The following is a 20,896-nucleotide window of genomic DNA, read 5'->3' as shown; positions in this document are numbered from 1 at the left end:
TGTGTGAGTGTAATAGCAGTGAGTGTAAAATGCTAATTTATTATATTATTATGTGAGCTGAGCTTCTGTATTGATTAATTGTAAGATTTGCTTTTTAAAACTAGTACGTGACAAATAGAAGGGATCCACAGAAGAGAATTTTTTATTATAAATGTCCGGGAGCCTGTAGAACGGTGACATTTTTAGATAATTAGTTGATGTAGCCGGCACGTGGAATAGGCGTGTGTGGCGAGTACGCTGTGTGGGTACAAGATACTTTATATTTTCCAACGCTGTGGAATAGTCAAACTTGTTGTTCACAATATCATATAACAACATAATATCTATTATATCTCTCCTATCCTCCAAAGTATTTAACCCATAGTGGGAGCAAGACTGTTCATAATTCAACGAATATTGTTTTGTTTTATAATTCATTTTGTTCACAAAAATTTTTTGTATTGCTTCCAATCTTTTAATGTGACATTTATATTGCGGTCGCCAGATCACACTTGCAAATTCGAGAACACTACGTACGTAGGCAAAATAAAGAACTTTCAAGCAAGTAATGTCTTTAAATGGATCAGCTTGTCGCAAGATGAAACCAAGATTTTTGTAGGCTTTATGAACAATAAAATCCACGTGCGTACGATATGCTAGTTTAACGTCCAGAATCACACCTAGGTCCCTTGCTGAAGTAACAGCTGGTATACTTTCACTATTAATTTTATAATCAAAACTAATAATAATATATTTTTATTACGGGTAAAACTTATTTTTTGGCATTTTTTTATATTAATTGATATTTTATTTAATTTATAATAGTCACTTAATCTATTAAGATCATCTTGAAGACATTGACAATCGTAAAAGGAAGTGACTTTTCTGAATATTTTTTTATCGTCAGCATAAAGTAAGAAATTAGAATTTACAAAGCAGTTACTAATGTCGAATAAGTAGATGTTATACAATAAGGGACCGAGATGCGATCCCTGCGGGACGCCCGAAGTAATATCAACAAAATCTGATTTAAACCCTCCTAGAATCACCGATTGACTGCGGTTCCTGATATAAGACTCTATCCATCTGAGAAGATCTCCCCTGATACCCACTGCATAAAGCTTACGGATAAGAACATTATGACTTACTCTATCAAATGCCTTCTCAAAATCTGTGTAAATAACATCAACCTGTACTCCTTCACTCATGTTGTTATTTATGTAATGTGTTAAATCTAATAAGTTAGTGGTAACGTTCCGTGATTTAATAAAACCGTGTTGTTCAGTTGGAATACATTTAAGTGTATGAGTGTAGATTCTTTGGTATACTAGTTTTTCCAGCATTTTAGCAAATATATTAAGAAGAGATATACCCCTATAGTTAGTTATATCTTTCTTGGAGTCTTTTTTATGTATGGGCACAATTAAAGCCTTTTTCCATAAGTCTGGAAAAATTCCTTCGGTTATGGAACGTTGGAAGAGTATGCGTAAAGGTGTTCTAAGACTAGTTCCACAGTTTTTAATGAAGACAGCCGGAATGCCATCGGAGCCGGCTCCCTTTCTATAGTCCAAATCCCGAAAGAGCTTCATAATCTCTTGATCTTTAATTGTGATTGAGCAAAGGCTATCAGCAAGCTCAAAATCGTCTACAGTAGTTATTGGGTCAGTATTATCATCGGATTGAAAAACGGACAAAAAGAATTCACTAAACGCTGAACAAATGTCGTTACCATCAGTAAGGTTGCGTTCGCGGAAAATCATACTGCATGGGTAACAAGAGTTATTTCGTTTGTTTTTGATATACGTCCAGAATTCTTTAGGCGTAGTTTTAATAGATTTTTGACAGCGTAAAATGTATTTTAAGTACGCTTCGTCCTGAAGTTTTTTTACTCTAGTTCTAAGCAGTGAAAAAGATGCGTAATCGTTTGGATTTTTGTATTTCTTCCAACGAAAGTGAAACTTAATTATATTTTTCTTTTATTAAATTAATTAATGCAGGCGTATACCATTTCGGATATTGACGGCGAGATGAAATCCTAACAGAAGGTACGTATCTCTCTATTATAGAATTTAAAACATTATAAAATTTATCGATGGAAATATTAATTGATGCGGAATTTAAAACGTCAGTCCAATTTATTTTACTAATTTCACGATTAATTGTAGTATAATCAGCCTTATAGAATTTTTTTATTTTTGAAAACTGGGAACGTAACGGTAGGATATAAATATCTTTTATTTTAATTAAAAATGGTTGATGGTATCGATCAATGTTGACTAGGGAATCGGAGGAAATAATATCATTACAATCAATAGATAAATTCGAGAACACGAGATCTAAAATATTACCACAACAGTTAGGTGATTGGTTGTACTGATAAGCCCCCATTAATGTTGTTAAATTCATTAGGTCCAGAGAGGCATCTAAAAGATCATTGGTACAGGGATCTGTAATAATAAAAGAATGATCCTTCAACCAAGTGATAAACGGCAAATTAAAATCGCCCACTATCAAATATTTGTTATTAGGGTAACTTTCATACAAGGACAGTAACGCTGCGTTTAAAGATCTTAATTTACCAGGTAAATCAGCATTAGGAGGCAAGTATACAGCAACAATGTGAAGGTCACCTTGACTTTTACCGAATTGACGGTTAAAAGACTTACCAGGTATAGTTAGCCAGACACTTTCCGCGTTACCGCACACAATATTTTGAGTTAAGTAACCACAAAACGCTTTTTTAACGCATATAACAACTCCTCCGCCTTTCATTTTATGTTTCCTATCAAATCTAAAAACGTCATAGCGAGAATCACAAATCTCTGAGTCAAGAATTCCATCACACAACCAACTTTCCGTTAAGATAATAATATCATAATTGCTTAATTCGATATTTTTATGCAGTTCCGGTAGTTTAGTTCGCAAGCCGCGAGTGTTTTGGTAGTATATGTTAATAAAATTACGTTTGGAAGTCATTGAGAAAAATTATAAAACAATTTAAATGTTAAGTAAAGTACAATAGCAAAGTAATCGATTAAATCGAAATAATATTATAAACTTACAAGTTAAATTAAGTATTATCGCGGCAATACATACACCTATCTTAAGTTTTTTTATTAATATTACACTATTCACATGAATATAATTATAGAATAAAACTATCGGAACGCGACAAAAATTGTTCAAAATATTGCGGGCAGTTCTGAAAAAAGTAATACAGTACAGAGGAGCGGAACCTTTTATAATGCAGTCGTAATAATAATTATTTTTAAATGAAATTGACGTAAAATAATTTACTGAGAGCTCACGTATAATGAAAATTAAAATGTATTTATATTGTGTAGTGTATAAGTGTGTTAGAAAATTGTAAGTGGAAGATACTGAAGATATAAAAACGTAAATAATATGTAGGGCATGATCAAGACTAAAAATTAATAACATAACTAAAAGAAGTGAATTGCTATTGAAATAACTGGTTAAGGGCAGGTATCTAAAAAATTCTTCAGGTCTTCATCCGAAGCTATGACCTTCGCCGGCGCTTTCTCATGTGCGCGTAAATATATGGTGCAATTCCTGATCCAAACGAACTTAATGTTTCTTTCTTTGGCACGTTGCTTGCAGTTGTTAAGTAATAATTTATTAGCGATTGTAAGATGTTCATTAATAAATATCTTCAGGGAGTTACCCGTGAAACCAAGGTCATGAGATGTTATGCCTTTTACTTTGTTAGACTTTTTAAAGTTATTAATCAAAGTATCCTTTGTGGCTTTGTCTTTTAGTTTGACTATTATCTTACGTGGGCTGTCCTTCTTGTCTCTGAATGATTGAACTCTTGTAATGAATTCAACATCTTCCTTGTTGAGGTTACAGCTAATAGCGGAGGCTAGACGAAGGAATACTTTTTGTAAATTTTCATTTGATTCTTCAGGCACACCGATAATTTCCACATTTAAAAATCTATTCTTTTGTTCTGTGCGACCTTGTTCAAGTTCCAGGGCAGAGATTTTCGCTAGAAGAGTATTTATAGTGTTACGACTCTTAGCTGCTTCAACTTCAGACCTTTGAAAGCGTTCTCCAAATCCCTTCATATCCGACTTTAACTTTTTCATATCTTCGTTTAGACTGTCAACTATGGATAACTTGCAGTCTATATCTTCCAGTCTTTTGTATAAATCTTCAATCACATTTGCATTTATTTTGCTCGTTAAGTCGTTCAGATCACTCCTTAACTTTTCAACCTTTTCCGGCAAAGTAGAGAGCGGTGATAGCATTTCCTCAATCCTATTCAAAGATGACTGATAGGAATTAGGCTCAGTACAAGGTTTAACGGCTTCACCGGAAGAGGCAGAGTTTCTACAGTCAGGACAGCACCAAGAATTTTGTCGTTCAGTGCCAAGTCTCCGCCAGCCGATTTCAGATAGGCTCGCACAGTGGAAGTGGTAAGTGTTACGGCAGCTCGAACAAAGAGCACCATCAGATACTTTTTCGCTGCAGCGCTTACGATTGTTCATACCGAAGGTTGGGGACACCACACAAATCTTATACGACGTACGTAGATAAGCGTTCACGTATTTCGCGCGGAGTCTCTTAGCATAAATAGCTGCGCTGACGTAGGGTCGGACTGTTGAATTAGAAGTCCGAGTTCCAATCCACACGGGCGCAATGAGCAAAAACTTTAATTTTAAAAATTTTTAAACACTTCAAACAATAATTTAGGAGTATGTCCAGTCACATACGACACCAGATCGTTACTGATTGTTGCTGTTATAAATTATTAACATAAGGATGAGATGGCTTCCCTCAGCTAAGGAGCATCTATGTAGTTTGAACTCTGAATAACAAATGAGCCTGATCATTGCCGTTTTATGTTCTGAATCCTTTATCTTAATTGAAAGTTATTTACTTTAGTTATTTCTGATCTTATTGAGCTTAATCGCTTTAATTAGCCGTTAAATTTTTCTATTACTACAATATTGTAAAGCCTGTTGAAATGTTTTCGTATAAAATCTCTTTGCTATGCCTTGTGTAACCGTAAACACTGAATGGGTGACAAAATCGACGTATTAAAAACCTGCGTCTTTCATTTCGTTCATACCATCTACAGGATTAAGTACATCCAATTAATATAAATAGACAATAATAAATCAAGAATACATCAATTTTTCTCCTCAATTGACGTTGACCTTGACATGACCAAACATTATCCTTTTGTCTCAATTGGCTGGTAATTGTCGGACGTCTTCAACTCTATTCAGAGACACAATTTGCACTTAACTCTTCGTTAAATTACACCTCGGCTGGGGGATATGTTATTTATAAACAGCATAATATCAGGGTTAATCATCAAATAAAATCGAACGTATTGATATCTGATACATTGGTTGGATATTGGCGGGAAATTCTCTATTCACTTTGTGTGAGTGAAGATTTTTTTAATCCAAAATTAGACATAATAAGTCTATGTGCGACATTTTCAAATTAACACGACGAATCTGGAAATAACATAATTTTTCACAAAGAACATTCGGACAAAATATTTATGTTAAGTTAATAGACGAATCACAAATGGTTACTTCAGTTTTAAAATAAATATTGGTCAATGCTCTTATGCGACGTAACGAAAGCTTCACACAAACAAGCTATTAAGGAGCTTTTAATAGAGCGACAACGTCAAATCACTTAAAATTCGTGTGGTCTTATATCTAATGTACAAATTATTTTTCAGCCAAATCCAAAGCCAAAACTTAGTCAACTAGGAATAGAATTTATAGTACAAATAAGAAAGTAGAGCGTATTTGTGTGAAACTAATCTGTGGTTTATATGTCGGTGCTGTCTGTGTTTTTGTTAGTCTATGCGATGTCCGCATGAGATGTTATATTTAACCTGGCTGTAAATAAAACCAATCACCACGGCTTCATTTAAAAGAAAATTTAAACGAACACCATCCAAAATGCCTAAAGGTAAGTTTTTGTTGTAATAATCCTGGCATGCAACAGCATCATTAAAAAATATCTGCAATTTTTTTTAATTATGAACTACCACATGAACTACATTATGTCATATCATCATGTGAAATGCAATTTACCAGTAACACTTTCTCTACAACTTCTCTACAATATAAAATATTTTTCATGAATCTACTAACTAGACTCTATATGTATAACTAGAATATATATTTTTTTTTTCTCATAAGTACCTACCTAATATGTAAACAAAACGATGCTATATAAATAAAAATGCAAATTTTCGATTAAGTAATTTTTTTTTTCGTGTAACGTTCAGTACTTACACACTACATTCTATATTTAACTAAAGTATGAAAAAAACAAATATGACAAATTGCAATTTATTACGCAAACTGTTAATCAAAATTCTATAAGCGATAGCCATGGAATGTTAACTCTTAGCATTCCTCGTTATTGCATATTTTCCTCTGAGAGGAAAATGCGTTGATAAATCACAATTTTATACGCCTTGTGGCTATTATAACATGACTAATTTCTGAACCGATTCCTAATGCGTTACGTAATTGTTTCAAAATAAAAACGCCATATTTTGCAAACACATATCGATGTACATAACATGTTTTCATGTATTTCTCTTAAGTTTAAAAGCAAAAATGTTTTAATGTTTTTGGAAAATTATTGTGTCGCTACCGCAGTCCGGAAGGGATGCAAAACTCTGATAAGCTTAATCGACTTTAAATGAATAGCTTTAAATCATAATAGCAGTGTTAATGTGTACTTACTTGAATTTAACATTCTACTCAATATTCCTTAACAAACTTATCCTTTATCTATTTTTAACAGTCTTATAATTGACTGCAGATGTCTATTTTCTCCCTGTTAGATAATGTTTATTGAGAGGAGTATAAAGGTTGGTATTTTATTTCACAAAATATCCCAAAGTCCTCTACAAAAAATCTCCATTATTCTCCCCGTCTAACGAAAACTGAAGAAAAGTTATAATTCAAAGCAATGCTAAAAAGTTTGTTACGTCGTCATTTAGTTATTTAGTGCATTAAATGACATGAAAATATTTTTTACTGAGAAATCTGCCTTAGCTTAATTGTATGATTGACTAATTTGATAATTTCTCGCTTTAATTATAACTTGCTCTTCCCTTCTAAGGCTATATTAAGTACAAATAAACACCACTGATTTGTCATTCCTACAACAATCACGTGGCCATATCTCGTGACACATCCTAAGGAACTAATTAACTTGGACACTACAACGCTATAACATTGAGAGAATAAATCTTCTTAGAGTAGTCACAGGTATAGTGAACAAATATTAATATGAGTTGATATGGTTTTTACATTGTTTACATTGCTTATTCATATTTTTACAATCAGCATGAAAGTTTAACATCATTATTCTTCTTTTTCCACTCTGCTATAGTCTTAAAATATATTTTTTTTAATTGTTCCGATTCACATTTGAATAGTTCTTGAAAATATGGAATGAGTTCGAAAATATATACTCTTTTTAAAATATTGATTCATGTCTGTAATTTAAATTATAAGGACTTTAAAATTTATAACCTCAAACATTGAGCTTGGCTTAAAATTTATTACTTGTAGGTGTTAAGCTGAAATAAGGTAGGTAATCTGTTTCGATATAAACTGTCACGCCAGTAAAAACACGTTTTATATTTTCAGCGTTTAATTTATGCATAGACACGGATAGACAGCGCTAACTATAGATTTTTAATCCATCAAAACCTTGTTGTGTATAACGAACTAAAAATGTTTTATCTGTAACATTGGCTTTTTATGGAATAAATTAACGTTAAGTCTATAGCTGAAAGATCACTACATAGTATTATAAAACAAAGTCGCTTTCTCTGCCCCTATGTCCCTATGTATGCTTAAATCTTTAAAACTACGCAACGGATTTTGATGCGTTTTTTTTAATAGTGATTCAAGAGGATGGTTTTAGTTTTATATATTAGTTTTAGACAAAGCGGACGAAGCCGCGAGCGGAAAGCTAGTAAATTTATAAGTTACATCTATAGCTGAAAAATAAACTTATTTGTATGTAACTTAAGGTTTAGAAATAATCAAATAAGCCAAGATAATTCAGCACCACAGTTCTCATTGCCATCCTCGAATTACATTAAACACTTGTATCAATGAAGTGTCGCTGGCTCATTGTTGATCGTGTTTTATCAGCTGTTATGCCAAGTCCACGGTATAACTGTCCTAGACAATCAAATGAATGCCTTAAGTTTGTTCTACGTCTATGGTTCATTTTCGCTTTCACTAATGAAAAGATTAAGGGCCAGTTTACTTACTGATAATAATCAAGTTCTATTTGACCCTTAATGAGATTTATACTGTGATTTTTATGTGACGATAGTTTTGAAATAGCTTTTTCTAACTGTAGACAACATCAACTGAATGAATGAACAAACTCAAACTATAAAATTCATGTAATAAGTATTCAATTTCAGTAAATTCTGCGATATACAATCCAATATGTACACAAAAACACATCAATTTCTATAGTTTCATTCATCATTAAGCTATCACATTTAAAAATTGCATCGAAAACGAACAAAAAATATCCATTCAAATTCCATCCTAAGAACATTTTGCAAGTCATTAAAACGTTAATGCACGTGTTAAAATTTTGCGTGGTTTAAAATCTTTAAATAGAATAAGCACTATGATTTAGTTTCCACATTTAGCGCCATGCACTGTTGTGTATCAAATGTCGTCATCACATTCATCAACTTTACGCCAGATCATGTGTACTGAAGCTTGATTAATTTATATCAAACTTTATTGAACTACGTACATTTTTCATACGTCATTGTTTTTTTTATACACGCTACAATATACTGTTTTGTTTTAAGATCAAAGTCTAGAAATATAACACTTTATGATTTCGTAGAAACATTCTAAAACTACGAAAGACGAATATTTAACAATATATTATTATCTTTTGTTACATTGATACAAGGTAATTACAAATTAAAGTTATTTGCTTGCATCAAACGATGCATATTAGTGACAGGATATTAAGCGTTTTAAACATAGGTATTATAATGTATCATCATACCAAGAATATCATTATAAATTAAATATTTTTTACTCGTGTTTAAACAATATGGTAGTATGACAGAAATTCAATTAAGTATTTAAGTTAATAAACAATAGCTGGTAAAAGATTTTGTTGTTTATCGCATGTTCATAGATTAATGGTGTTGTAAATGCGCAATTACTTACAATAATTTCCTCTTTCATATTTTAGAAATTTTATATAAGGAACAAAATCCAGATATTTTTCATTAAAATAATTTTTTTCGCTCTCACTCGTCGTCTAACTTTCATTAGGAACTTTTAATTTTATACGCTCGTAATCTTCGTTTACATTCACATCACATTTTATTAGTACCCATTTTTTTAGTCTTATCGAACTAAATAAAATTAATTTTCTGACAACATTTTCTTTATTTCTTTCTTATTTAAAAAAGAAACATTTCTCTCCGTTGCATTTCACTTCCATAAAATCTGCAATAACATTTTACCGATCAGCTTTCAGCCATTTAATTTTTTTACACCGGAACACTTACAGGTATTACGCTTGTGTTCGTATTGTTCAAACAGGAAGCATTTTATACTAAACACGGTCGAACTAAACGCACACATTGGAAAGAACAATAACCATTTGCCTTGATTGCCGCTCCTCAGCCATTGTGCCTCAATGCCCTTACAGCGATTGGTTTCGGCTGCATATGCTATTGTGGAACGGTCATTGAATTCATTCAATCTTCTTGCTGAACTAGATTAATAAACGTTTGTGAGGATGCAATGAAATCTGTAACGCGTTGATAGTTTACAGCTTTTGTATTGTATCCTATGTTGTAACAGGCTTATGGTATACAAGGGACTTGTTAGCTTGCTATGTATCGTAATTTGTTAATATTTTTCTGTTAAGTACCTATTTTTTACGCTTTACGCTCTTAGGTGGTTCTTGCAATGGGGAATATTCATGTTTTTCTTTTTTGTCTTAAATTAATAGTTTACTATTTTATAACGTAGAAAAAAATATTAATGGGCTTCAAAATACTCTAGATATTTTTAAAAATGAAATTTAAAACTTTAAAAAAATGTAAGCAGTTCAAACGCCGCCATTGTGCGCGCGCTTTGCGTGACGTCACATGGCACGTCCAGTGGGTTTTTGGCCCAGTTTACTATGGAGTATGGAGTGATGATTCATACAATGTCGTGTCAAATGACGTCACATTTCGTTCGACCAGTGGTGGCGCGTTCTGGCAGTTTGAATTTCGCTCACTTATTTTGCACTTTTTGAATATTATTTTAGGGGTTTAAATAAAAAGTAAATAAAAAAAAATCCTTTTCATTATAATATTACGATAATAAGTATTCAAGAAAAAAATATTTTAGGCCATTTAAAATTTTATGCATATTCCCTATTAGCTTGGTGAACCTACCGCCGACCGAACGAATCTTATATTTTAGTTCAGTTTTTTTTTTTCAGTTTTTACTCGATTTTCGCCTAAATATTAACGGAAGTTAAGTAATTTGATGGGTAATTTAATTTGATATTCAAAACTACCTTTATCAACACAATGGGTGCATAAACACATATTGTTCAAGCGCGCTTGAAATTATTAATCAATGACTGTAGTTTTAATAACTAGACGGAGTCACTAATTAAATCGAGTCTCCTTGGCGTCCGTGTTATTAACGTGGAAATCAACTTCATGGTTGGAATCTCGCATTTATTTATTTATTTATTTATTTATTTATAACACTTTATTGCACAAACAAAAATTAGGACAAAATAACATTAAAATACAAAAAAAAGGCATAGTTTGTACAAGAGGCGGCCTTATTGCTGAGCAGCAATCTCTACCAGGCAACCTGATGGGAAAGGAAATGTATGAAGTTAATGGGATAGTGCAAAGAGAAGAGAAAAAAAAAAAAATGATAATAATTATACCTAATAAATAAATAAAATTATTTAAGTATCAAAGATACCTACTATATAAATGCATAAATTATAATACAAATAAATAAAATACATAATATATACATACATATGATAATGTTATAAACTATACATACATATTATTATATAAATAGAATACATAAACATAAATATATTATAGCACAAAGACAATAAATTTATACAAAAAAAAAACAATGTTTGATGACGTCAGCAAGCAAAACAAAAAGTAAGGAAAAAAAAAAGAATGATAATAAAATCTATAGCAAGGAAAAGTAGTGGTCTTTTAGCAACACTAACATTTATGAAATACTTTCCTATACCAATATTTTTTAAACATTTATTTAAAATTTGCTGTTGCAACAAATAAATACTTTCAACAAGATTCATATAAGTCGACAAAGAAATCAGTCTTACAGTAATCTATAGTTAAATCTTTTTTAATCGGCGTTACTTCTTCCAATACCTACATCACTTGATTAACGCTAAGATTCTTCTCAAGTTCAGACTTAAATAAACATACCAAATCGATTACATCATATCCAAACGATAACAGGCCTTATCATTCCGCAACATATTCAACCAACTGTTACATATAAAATATATGAAACCACAGACACTCATTATATCAATGTACATATCATCTTTTTTGTTCTTATCTTAATTCATATTCATAAAGAGCGTTGTCTGTTGCCAAAAAGATGAGATATTATGATACCATTAAGCTCGTACTCAGTAAATTTGTGAAGCCAAGCTAATCATAAGTATCGCCTTCTTTTATCATTACTGTGTCTGTTTTTCATAATCTTTATGCCGTTTACTAAATATTATGCAGAGAATATATCTTATCTGTCTCTTTTTCTATTTCTTAATACACTATTACGCAGGCATTATGCATACAGAACTGTTATTTGGCTTACCCACTCATCCTTAAACGACCAACGAATAATAAATTTCTTCTGCTCTATTCATCTGCATACGAACTATGAAAATCTACTAAGATATCTATTACTTACATCCACAATATTTTTCCTTATATTATCTAGTCTTTCTGTAATTTCGAACGAACTTTTTTTTTCAAAAGAAGGACTAGATTACGAGCAACCTGATATTGAACAATTTAAACCAAAACGTTTCTATATATTTTCGAAAATTACAATTATAAAGTATCTAACACATCATTTTACTTACAGGCGACGCCGATATGTCGCTGAAACAAGGCAGCGGCACCGGCAAAGTCCATTTCGGTGGCTTGGACGATGTGTCATTGTACGGCACACCCGTGGAGCCAGCGCCCCCAGCCCCAGACGCCAAGCAGGGCTTCCTCAGAAACCAGCTACAGGCGCTCTTCCAACCCACCGACAACAAACTCGCCATGAAGCTGTTCGGCTCGAAGAAGGCGCTGATGAAAGAACGCATCAGGCAGAAGGCGGCTGGCCACTGGGTTATACACCCGTGCAGTAGTTTCAGGTATGTACTTTAAGTAGTAAGTATTGTAATAGACGTATTGTAAGAGCATCGAACTTAGATGTGGAAAGAGAAATAGGTTAGTAGGATGTAGAACTTCTTGTGGCCATTAATTTTTCTAATGTAGAGGTTATTTTAGAATTCGTAGGAGATGTTAATCCTAAATATTAGATAATCAACATTCCAATCTTTTTTGATATACTTTTCTTAGGAAATTGAAATTGAACAATTGCCAAAAAGGTGGAATTTATTCAGGTAGTTATAATATTATGCAAAGAAAATAAATACCAAGAATATCGTCACCTACCCATAGATTACTCATCACTTAAATACATTTTTGAAATGGAGATGTAATAAATGGCTACTATGTACAATTTACGACTCAGGTCGTAACTTCAAATTGGATCTCACGTAATTCCTCTTGCAGGAAATAAGACGGAATCGTAGGGATATCTATCAATTTTATGCACGTCTGTGACAAGGTAATAAAATAGATGTTATCGCTAATAGATAAATGTTCTTTGATCATTGTACGTCAGGGTAACCATTTTTAACAGAGAGTTCTAGAATTGAATATTGGATGGAGCACATGTATGGGATACTTATTAATAGTTCTTGTATCTGATCTGTCTGAAGCAGTAACAGTCTTCCATCGTAGTCGGTATTCGGACTATAGGAATGATGGAATAGAGAATATTATTGTGTCTACAGTTTACGAACAATATACATACTTGTGCATCACTACATAGTATAAAACAAATTCGCTTTCTCTGTCCCTATGTCCCTTTGTATGCTTAAATCTTTAAAACTACGCAACAGATTTTGATGCGGTTGTTTTTAATAGATAGAGTGATTCAAGAGGAAGGTTTAAGCATATAATTTATTAGGTTTTAGACAAAGTGGGCGAAGCCGCGGGCGGTAAGCTAGTTGGATTATATCTTCCACATGTTCGTGTTAGTCGAAATTGACCGCCGCGGCCGTGGTGGAAATTTGGTTAGCACTACAACATTCATGATTCAGCAGTACTCACTACTCAGTAAAGATCTATGAAACGACCACGATCCTCTTATTGGACTGAATTAATTACAACTAACGTAACACTTAGTCTGCTTGTAGTTACGTAAATAGTAAATACTATTGAGAGTATTTCTAGCCGCAGTGCTGTAATACGGCCGACAATTATTTTATGAAAAGTACCTAAGTTTACATTAAAATTTGTTATCAATTATAAGTTAGAAATGTACGTATATTGAAGTCTTCGTATTTTATGTATAATGCAATTGTTTATATTGACACAAAATTATATTATTTGTATTTGTTTTATCGACTTTTTTGGTTAAAATAAATGAAAAAGGTACATACTGATCCCTCTCATATTAGTGGCCCTTTTTAAACTGTAAGCTTAGAAATGGATAATTTAATGTTTTAGGAATTAATCAAATAGATGATAATGAAGTCTCAAGGAGGTAATAGAGGTGACGCAAGGTCTGTCTACCAAACTACTTACATAACAAATGTTTGCCAGTCTCATTAAATGTATCGCCTCCTACAAAATGCTATGAATACACAATTTTAATTAGATTTAAGTCCCTTGGAGTTACTTAACCCAGCTAAATAACTTGAGGGTACGTTCTGAGATTCAAGTAAAATAAACTTTATATTTTCCTTCCAAACTCGTAAGTTAATGTGGAAATGTAAATAAAATTCATTCTAAGTTTTAATTTTATCTCTAAAATTGTATTTAAATTATTATTTTCGTATTTAATGAAATACCTAAGTATTTTCATTGGTTTTTAGAAGAAAAACATGCAAATAAGTGGGGTATATGATTGCTTTTCAAATGAGAAATTTAATTAATGAGAATGTTTGGTAATTAGTTATAACACGAAGGATGTCGATCTATTTTCATATTACTTTTTACACATAATAAACCTAAATTGTATAAAATTTTACGTCGTTTTTATTGACAAGCAATAATGAATTATAAGCACATAACATTCTTAACAGTCTATCAAACATGGTCATTACATTTAAAGTTAATTTGCGTTGCAGCGAGCTCCATTAAGCCAACTTTATCCAGGTTATTTAAAAAGGCACTCAGGACCGCATTTCAGCTTTCATACGTGAATATACTTGATTGCAAAATAGGTACTAAAGACTTTACTAATTATATACTGAAATTTTTCAATGGCAGCATTTAGGAAAATGAAAAATATCTTTTGTTGGTTATAAATTATAATAGTCACTGTCATTCGTTGTTACTTCATTAGATAAATTAAGTATCCTACATATCGTATCGTACGTCCTATGTATGATATACATTATTGAAGTAGTTAAAAATACATTAGGTGAGAAAAACAAATAAACGTTTATAAGGTGCATTGAATAATGTCATTTGAATAAAAACCAATTGAAAGCAATAGTTATTAAAGGAAATGGTGCTGGAATTCGTAAACAATGTTCGACCGAGGTAAACAATGTCGTGGACGAATGATACATTCTTATTGGATTCTTTTTTATTCCTTTGTGGATTATTTATTTTCCGTGATGCAGCTGGTACTTTTTTCATAAATTTGAATGCAATCATTTTGATAAATTTTGCAGTGATTTTAAATTGGCACTTGCTTGATGTGATATTTAAACATTAACACATATGTAATTCATTCATTTTGTCAAATCAGTTGTCCATAATTATTAGTAGATTCCTATTGTAATATCTATAGACTATATTCACAAATAAAATCACATCTACATAATATAACAGAAGCCAACAAAATCATCGCAAATTCTGCTCCACATTAAAAATTACAATCACCAACTCCCATGTTACACGTTCTAATCGTTTGTAATTTCCCAACGTTCACTTATCTAATGGTATCAGAATGCTTCCGCGATCACTCGATTAGACACAGATGTCGGGCAATCGATCGAGGGCTGTGATTCGATACATTAATGCGCAATGAATTGATCACATATCGAGATGAGTTACATAGTTCGTTTTTTTTTGTTTATAGAACTTTTTTAAAACCAGTTTCAAGACGTATGTTTTTTATTTAGGCTATACCTATGTCAGTTAGTATGACATGATTTGAATTCTTGGTCCAAAAGTGTTGAATGAGCTAGCGCGTAAGAGCAACGCAACTACCGGGAGACTTTTTTATTAGCCCATAGAGTTGATAGGAGAGACAAAATAGTTGCCGAGACAAAAGTTGCTCTTGCGCGCTAGCTCTAAGCAATGGAACTGGCCCTTAAATAAATAAAAAATAAAAGAAGGGAGTGTGTGATTTTAAAAATGGAACAGGTACATATTTTGACAATTGGAGAGGAATTGACGGAACTAAACGCTCGTTTTGCAATACATATTTTTAAGGTTAGTTTGATATATAATAGAGTTCGTGAAAGGTCAAGGGTTCGAGTACAGACGAGTGTGCAAAAATTAAATTCAATTTTATATCAACTTCAATTCATCAATATCTACTCCAATTAGTAAAGAATCGTGATTAAATCGAAATGTTTTAGAACCAAAAAGTTATAACATCTTCTATCCCTCGGAAATCCGTATTTGTCCAGCGTGGTGAATTCAATGAAAAGTAAAAACGATAGAAGGCCTGCAGTGAAAGCACTAAAAATTATATCACTAACAAAGCTGAAAAAGCTGCTGCTAAAGTTATTGTTAAAATAAAACGGAGTTTTATAAAATCGAGAAATAAAAACACTAGCAATTTAATACACAACAAAATTCCATCGTCAGTTGGTATTTCTCTGTTAAAATAACAAAGATTTTTATAATTTAATATGAACTGCTATCAATCAGAGTCTATTTCAACTACTTACATATAAATTCTTACAGCATTTTATATAATATAAAAAAGACAACACAATAAACGATCAATCACAGTTCTTTAGTACTTTATGATGAAGCAGTAAAATCGAGGCAAGACTCGACTTTATTTTACTTTACGAGAGAAAATTCTCTATTTTCACCTTCATAAAAGAGAATCCGTGTTACCGGGATTTATGGCTGTCTGCGGTAAATAATTTGAAACTTTTGAACGTGCACTTTTAAACCGAGGTTAACTCTTTTGTTAGAGTCAGATACCTGCGCCTTAATTAAATTTAAAAGCACTTTGATCTCGCCTTAAATCTTCAAATGTAAGTGTACTTTCATGAAAGTGTGAAAATGAAGTTTTGCATAAGTTATTATTATATTTTTAACAAGATTAATGTGTTTTTTTTTCTGTTAACACTGATTTCCTAACAATATTTCTCTACATATCTAATGTATATTATACATTTATATACCTAGCCGAGAATAGCTATCCAATTTTCCACAGTCATGTTATCCACGTCTTGATATACCTAAAGGATTTGTGGGAATATAAACGATTACCTATTTATTATATTTATATTTTTTCATTGAAAAATTGTTACCTATGTCTTGTTTATATTACTCGAACTTGAGCTTGGAATTCACTCATTTCAAGTACAATAATTAGCTATTGTTATTTTATAATTAATGCGGGCTTTATCTTAACGAAAATGTGAACAATTATACGAGTCTTATATGTATATAATATATATATTATGTTCTTTAATAAAAAAAGTATTTGAACATGTTTAAGAAGACAATATGACATTAAAATATTAGTAGCAAAAATAAAAAATACATTAATGTTACGACTATAATTTGTACCTGGATTTCAAATCATCATTTTCTTGAAGCTAAAGCCTTCTATAATGCCTCGCTATGCTCCTTCTACTATCCAATTATTCATTTTTCTTCATACTTTTCCTATATCCTAAGGTTGCCTGGAAGATATCGCTTCTTGGCGATAAGGCCGCCTATTTGTACCGCTTCATTGTTTGTGTATTATTTTTGTTTGATTTTGTTTTGTTTTGTGTGTGCAATAAAGTGTTTTTTATTATTTTTTATTTATCATCAATTAATCAAGTTGATTATTTTGCTTGTTTGTTTCTAATTTATTACTTTATTATTGTCTCTGTATATCTTATTTCCGTGCTATCTATTTTCAATTATATCTCAGTATGTAATATAGCGAAGTTAGTCATTCTTGAATAATGGTATTCCCCCAGCCAAAACTTCGAAACAAATGACGAAATGTGGTCACTTCAAAGAACTAGCGTGATATTAATGACATTGTCGTGCCATTAACATGATTATGATCGGGTGTAAAATCAAAATGCGCATAGAAAAACTAGACTGCAACAAGTAGCAATTAGGTTATTTCTAAAACGCTCATCAAAGGTATTGTGGGGACAATACTGCTGATGGACCGTACTGTAATCATTGAACAATGAACACCGTTACACACGTATGTTTTTATTCATCGTAGTTTTTGCTATATAATAACACGATGGTTAGTATCGAATTTTTTATTAGACAGATTTTACAAATTAAATTTATCGATATTGTTCGGAACGTATCCCGAAATACGTATAATAATATACAGTTGTTTGTTAATAACTTGAAACTTTAATAAAGTTATTAAGAATATTATACGTATATTTTATTAAGCAGAACGTCCAGACCCTATCCTGATCTATCACAATACACAAACACTAGAAATACAGTTATTTAATTACCAAATTAAATTAAGAAAAAAAAGAACTGGTTGTAAATGCCGCTACATGTCAGAATATTTGTAAACATTGACACTGCTTACATAATTACGGTAAACATTCGAACGAGTTACCAAATCAGCAGTTAATTTATTTGTGTATGTAATGAGAACTTTAATTCGTCACTACATTCAATGACATTCGATGTCCGAATACAGGAAGACATTTATCGAGTGGAGATAGAACCGGTAATCATAAATGGACATAAATCTGTGTCCAATGTCAAGGGTCGTGATTACCAGGGCATTAGGAACACTTAGCAGTCAGCTCTGATGCGGTTCTAACCGAAACTCTTCCGTGTTCGCTTGCTGATTGTCGATTTACGGCTTGCAGAGGATAACAAGTTTATGACACAGGCACATTACCTATTAGTTTAACTAGCGTCTTCGCTTGTCTATACCTCATATTAACGCGTAATAGTTGTTCCTCATACACATTTTTTCATTCCCTTCAATATTCCCACGGGCCAATAACTGTATACCAAAAACAAATTTCAAATAGTCATTCAGCTATTTTAACTTCATTAGCTACCAAACATTCATACAAAGTTTCCGGAGCAATTCCATATAAATAGAATCTAAATTTAAGTACAAATAACGTGCAATACCGATACGAATTGCACCAGTGAATAAACACCAATTTCATATTTCACGCATGTGCCCAATTTTCTGAATCGTTAAACAATCTGGATGAATAATCGATACCAGCTCGGGCCTTCGTATTAGGTCTCTATCGGATTTGCTTACATTTTGTAAATACAATTTTTGATTGATGTACGTAATCGGCTTTAGAATTTACACTCAATTTACTACTATATGTATTGTCGGTTAGTATTCTAAGGCCCTGCGCAGACGACAGACTATCCGTGACGCACTTTTTAGTCTGTGAAAATAGAACCTATGCAATTATATGCAGTAACGCACAAGACGCGCAAAAAGTCCGGCGCACAAAAAATCCGTGTAATTCGGGCAGACCGCACCGCGCCGCGGCGCGCCGCTCCGCACAAAAAGTGTGTGAAAAAAATTGAACGTTTGCTTCAACACGCGCTAACGCAGACGGCGCACACTTTAGTCGGCAATCTGCATTTGCTAGGGATGTACGTAACGCACGCGATCTATTATCATGGCGCCAGAGATCTATTATCTAGACCAGTGCACCTCCTCGTTGTTTTTTCTGAATGAGTCAAAGCAGGTCACAAAATAAATAGCAACTCATCAAATGTAGTAACAGACATTTTATAAAATTTGAAAAAAATTGCCATATGTTGTTTCAGAATTGAATGTTTAGTATGGAACTGTCCCTTCAGTAATCTTTTCGAAAGTATAGGATGTACCCAAAATTCTCTATTTCTTCTTCTTTTTCTGTACTTCATGTACAAAATAATACTTCGTGATCTCTGCACGATTTCGATAGCGTCTACGTCCCTACAGATCTGCCGACAAAATGATGGAAGATGTGCGTCGTGTGCCTTGAGTCTGTGAAAAATCCGCGACCGACTTTTTGCGCGCCATGCAGACTTTTTGTGCGCCGCAGACTCGATCGCACAAAAAGTGTGCCGTCTGCGCAGGGCCTAAGGGCTGATTTTTACCCGACTACGGCAAAGCAAAAGGAGTGTTATGATTTTGACAGGCTATGTATGTATGTATGTATGTATGTATGTATGTATGTATGTATGTATGTATGTATGTATGTATGTATGTATGTTCATCTGTTCCCTCGTAACGTCTAAACTACTTATCAGAATTTGACAAATGACATATCATTAGAAGCGTCTTAATTGTCCGCTGGTTATAGGCTATATGGGGTTTCACAAAATCTAATGTGGCGTCCTCTATCGGACAAAACATACAGAGTAAAAAAATAAAGTTAAGATAAATATCCCGTGTTTGGTATCATTTGAAAGCGCTTTCCTTGTACATTTTGAATATATATATATTACTAGCATTTGCTCGTGACTTTACCTGTATTCATGGGCTGATTGCATATAATTCACATCTTTTCGTCCATAGCTTCTTTATTAGTTCATCAGTTTAACTTTTGTTAATATTATGCCCCCAAATACACTTTAACACCAAAATAGTACAAATAATATAAAGTGAAAAAACTAAAACCCAACTACGACAATAACCGGCGCTGAAAAAGTATAAAACAAGATTTCAGAATACTGAACTGAACAAAGTTGCTAATGTAGTTGCAAGTAAATGGACACAGTAGACTCTACCAAGATGCCTTCGTTGTAAATTGACAATAATGTCATACAATACTATTCTGAAGTATGCAATATTCCACTATGTAAAGATAAATTTTCATGTTTGGAAAGGCGTACTAGTCACACGTTGTTGAAGTGCTACGGTAGATAGGTATATTATGTAACGTGTGACTACGCCTTTCCAAACATTAAAATTTATCTTTACATAGTGGAATATTGCATACTTCAGAATAGTATTGTATGACATTATTGTCAATTTACAACGAAGGCATCTTGGTAGAGTCTACTGTGTCCATTTACTTGCAACTACATTAGCAACTTTGTTCAGTTCAGTATTCTGAAATCTTGTTTTATACTTTTTCAGCGCCGGTTATTGTCGTAGTTGGGTTTTAGTTTTTTCACTTTATATTATTCAATCTTTGGTTAAAACTTATTCATCGAATAACGTATTCAACTACCATTTAAAAAATGTATTGTAATTGTCCGTATTTGACAGTTTACAGGTGACATTTTAAAATGTTCGTGTAATACTTTATTGGACGGATAAATTTTAACCAAGGATTGAAAAATCGGCCCTAAATGATTTGGTACACGCGATTTAATTTTGAACAAGGGATT

General features: G+C 32.4%; 1 protein-coding gene across 9 annotated transcripts in view; it reads left to right on the top strand.

The window, feature by feature from the left end:
• LOC123698853 (potassium/sodium hyperpolarization-activated cyclic nucleotide-gated channel 2) overlaps positions 1-20,896 on the top strand; it is a 180,201-nt gene that overhangs the window by 130,284 nt on the left and 29,021 nt on the right. For 8 of the 9 annotated variants that reach the window (XM_045645639.1, XM_045645638.1, XM_045645640.1 and 5 more), the window contains one exon: positions 12,156-12,432. In XM_045645639.1, the coding sequence (XP_045501595.1) occupies positions 12,156-12,432 (277 nt within the window). Of the gene's footprint in view, positions 1-5,704; positions 5,941-12,155; positions 12,433-20,896 lie in introns of all 9 variants that reach the window. The other variant, XM_045645646.1, reaches the window with a different exon arrangement.

The sequence above is a fragment of the Colias croceus genome, chromosome 17 (genome assembly GCF_905220415.1).
Source record: "Colias croceus chromosome 17, ilColCroc2.1".
Classification (NCBI taxonomy): domain Eukaryota; kingdom Metazoa; phylum Arthropoda; class Insecta; order Lepidoptera; family Pieridae; genus Colias; species Colias croceus.
Note: the sequence above shows the minus strand (reverse complement) of the source record. Positions and strands in the feature narration are given on the sequence as shown.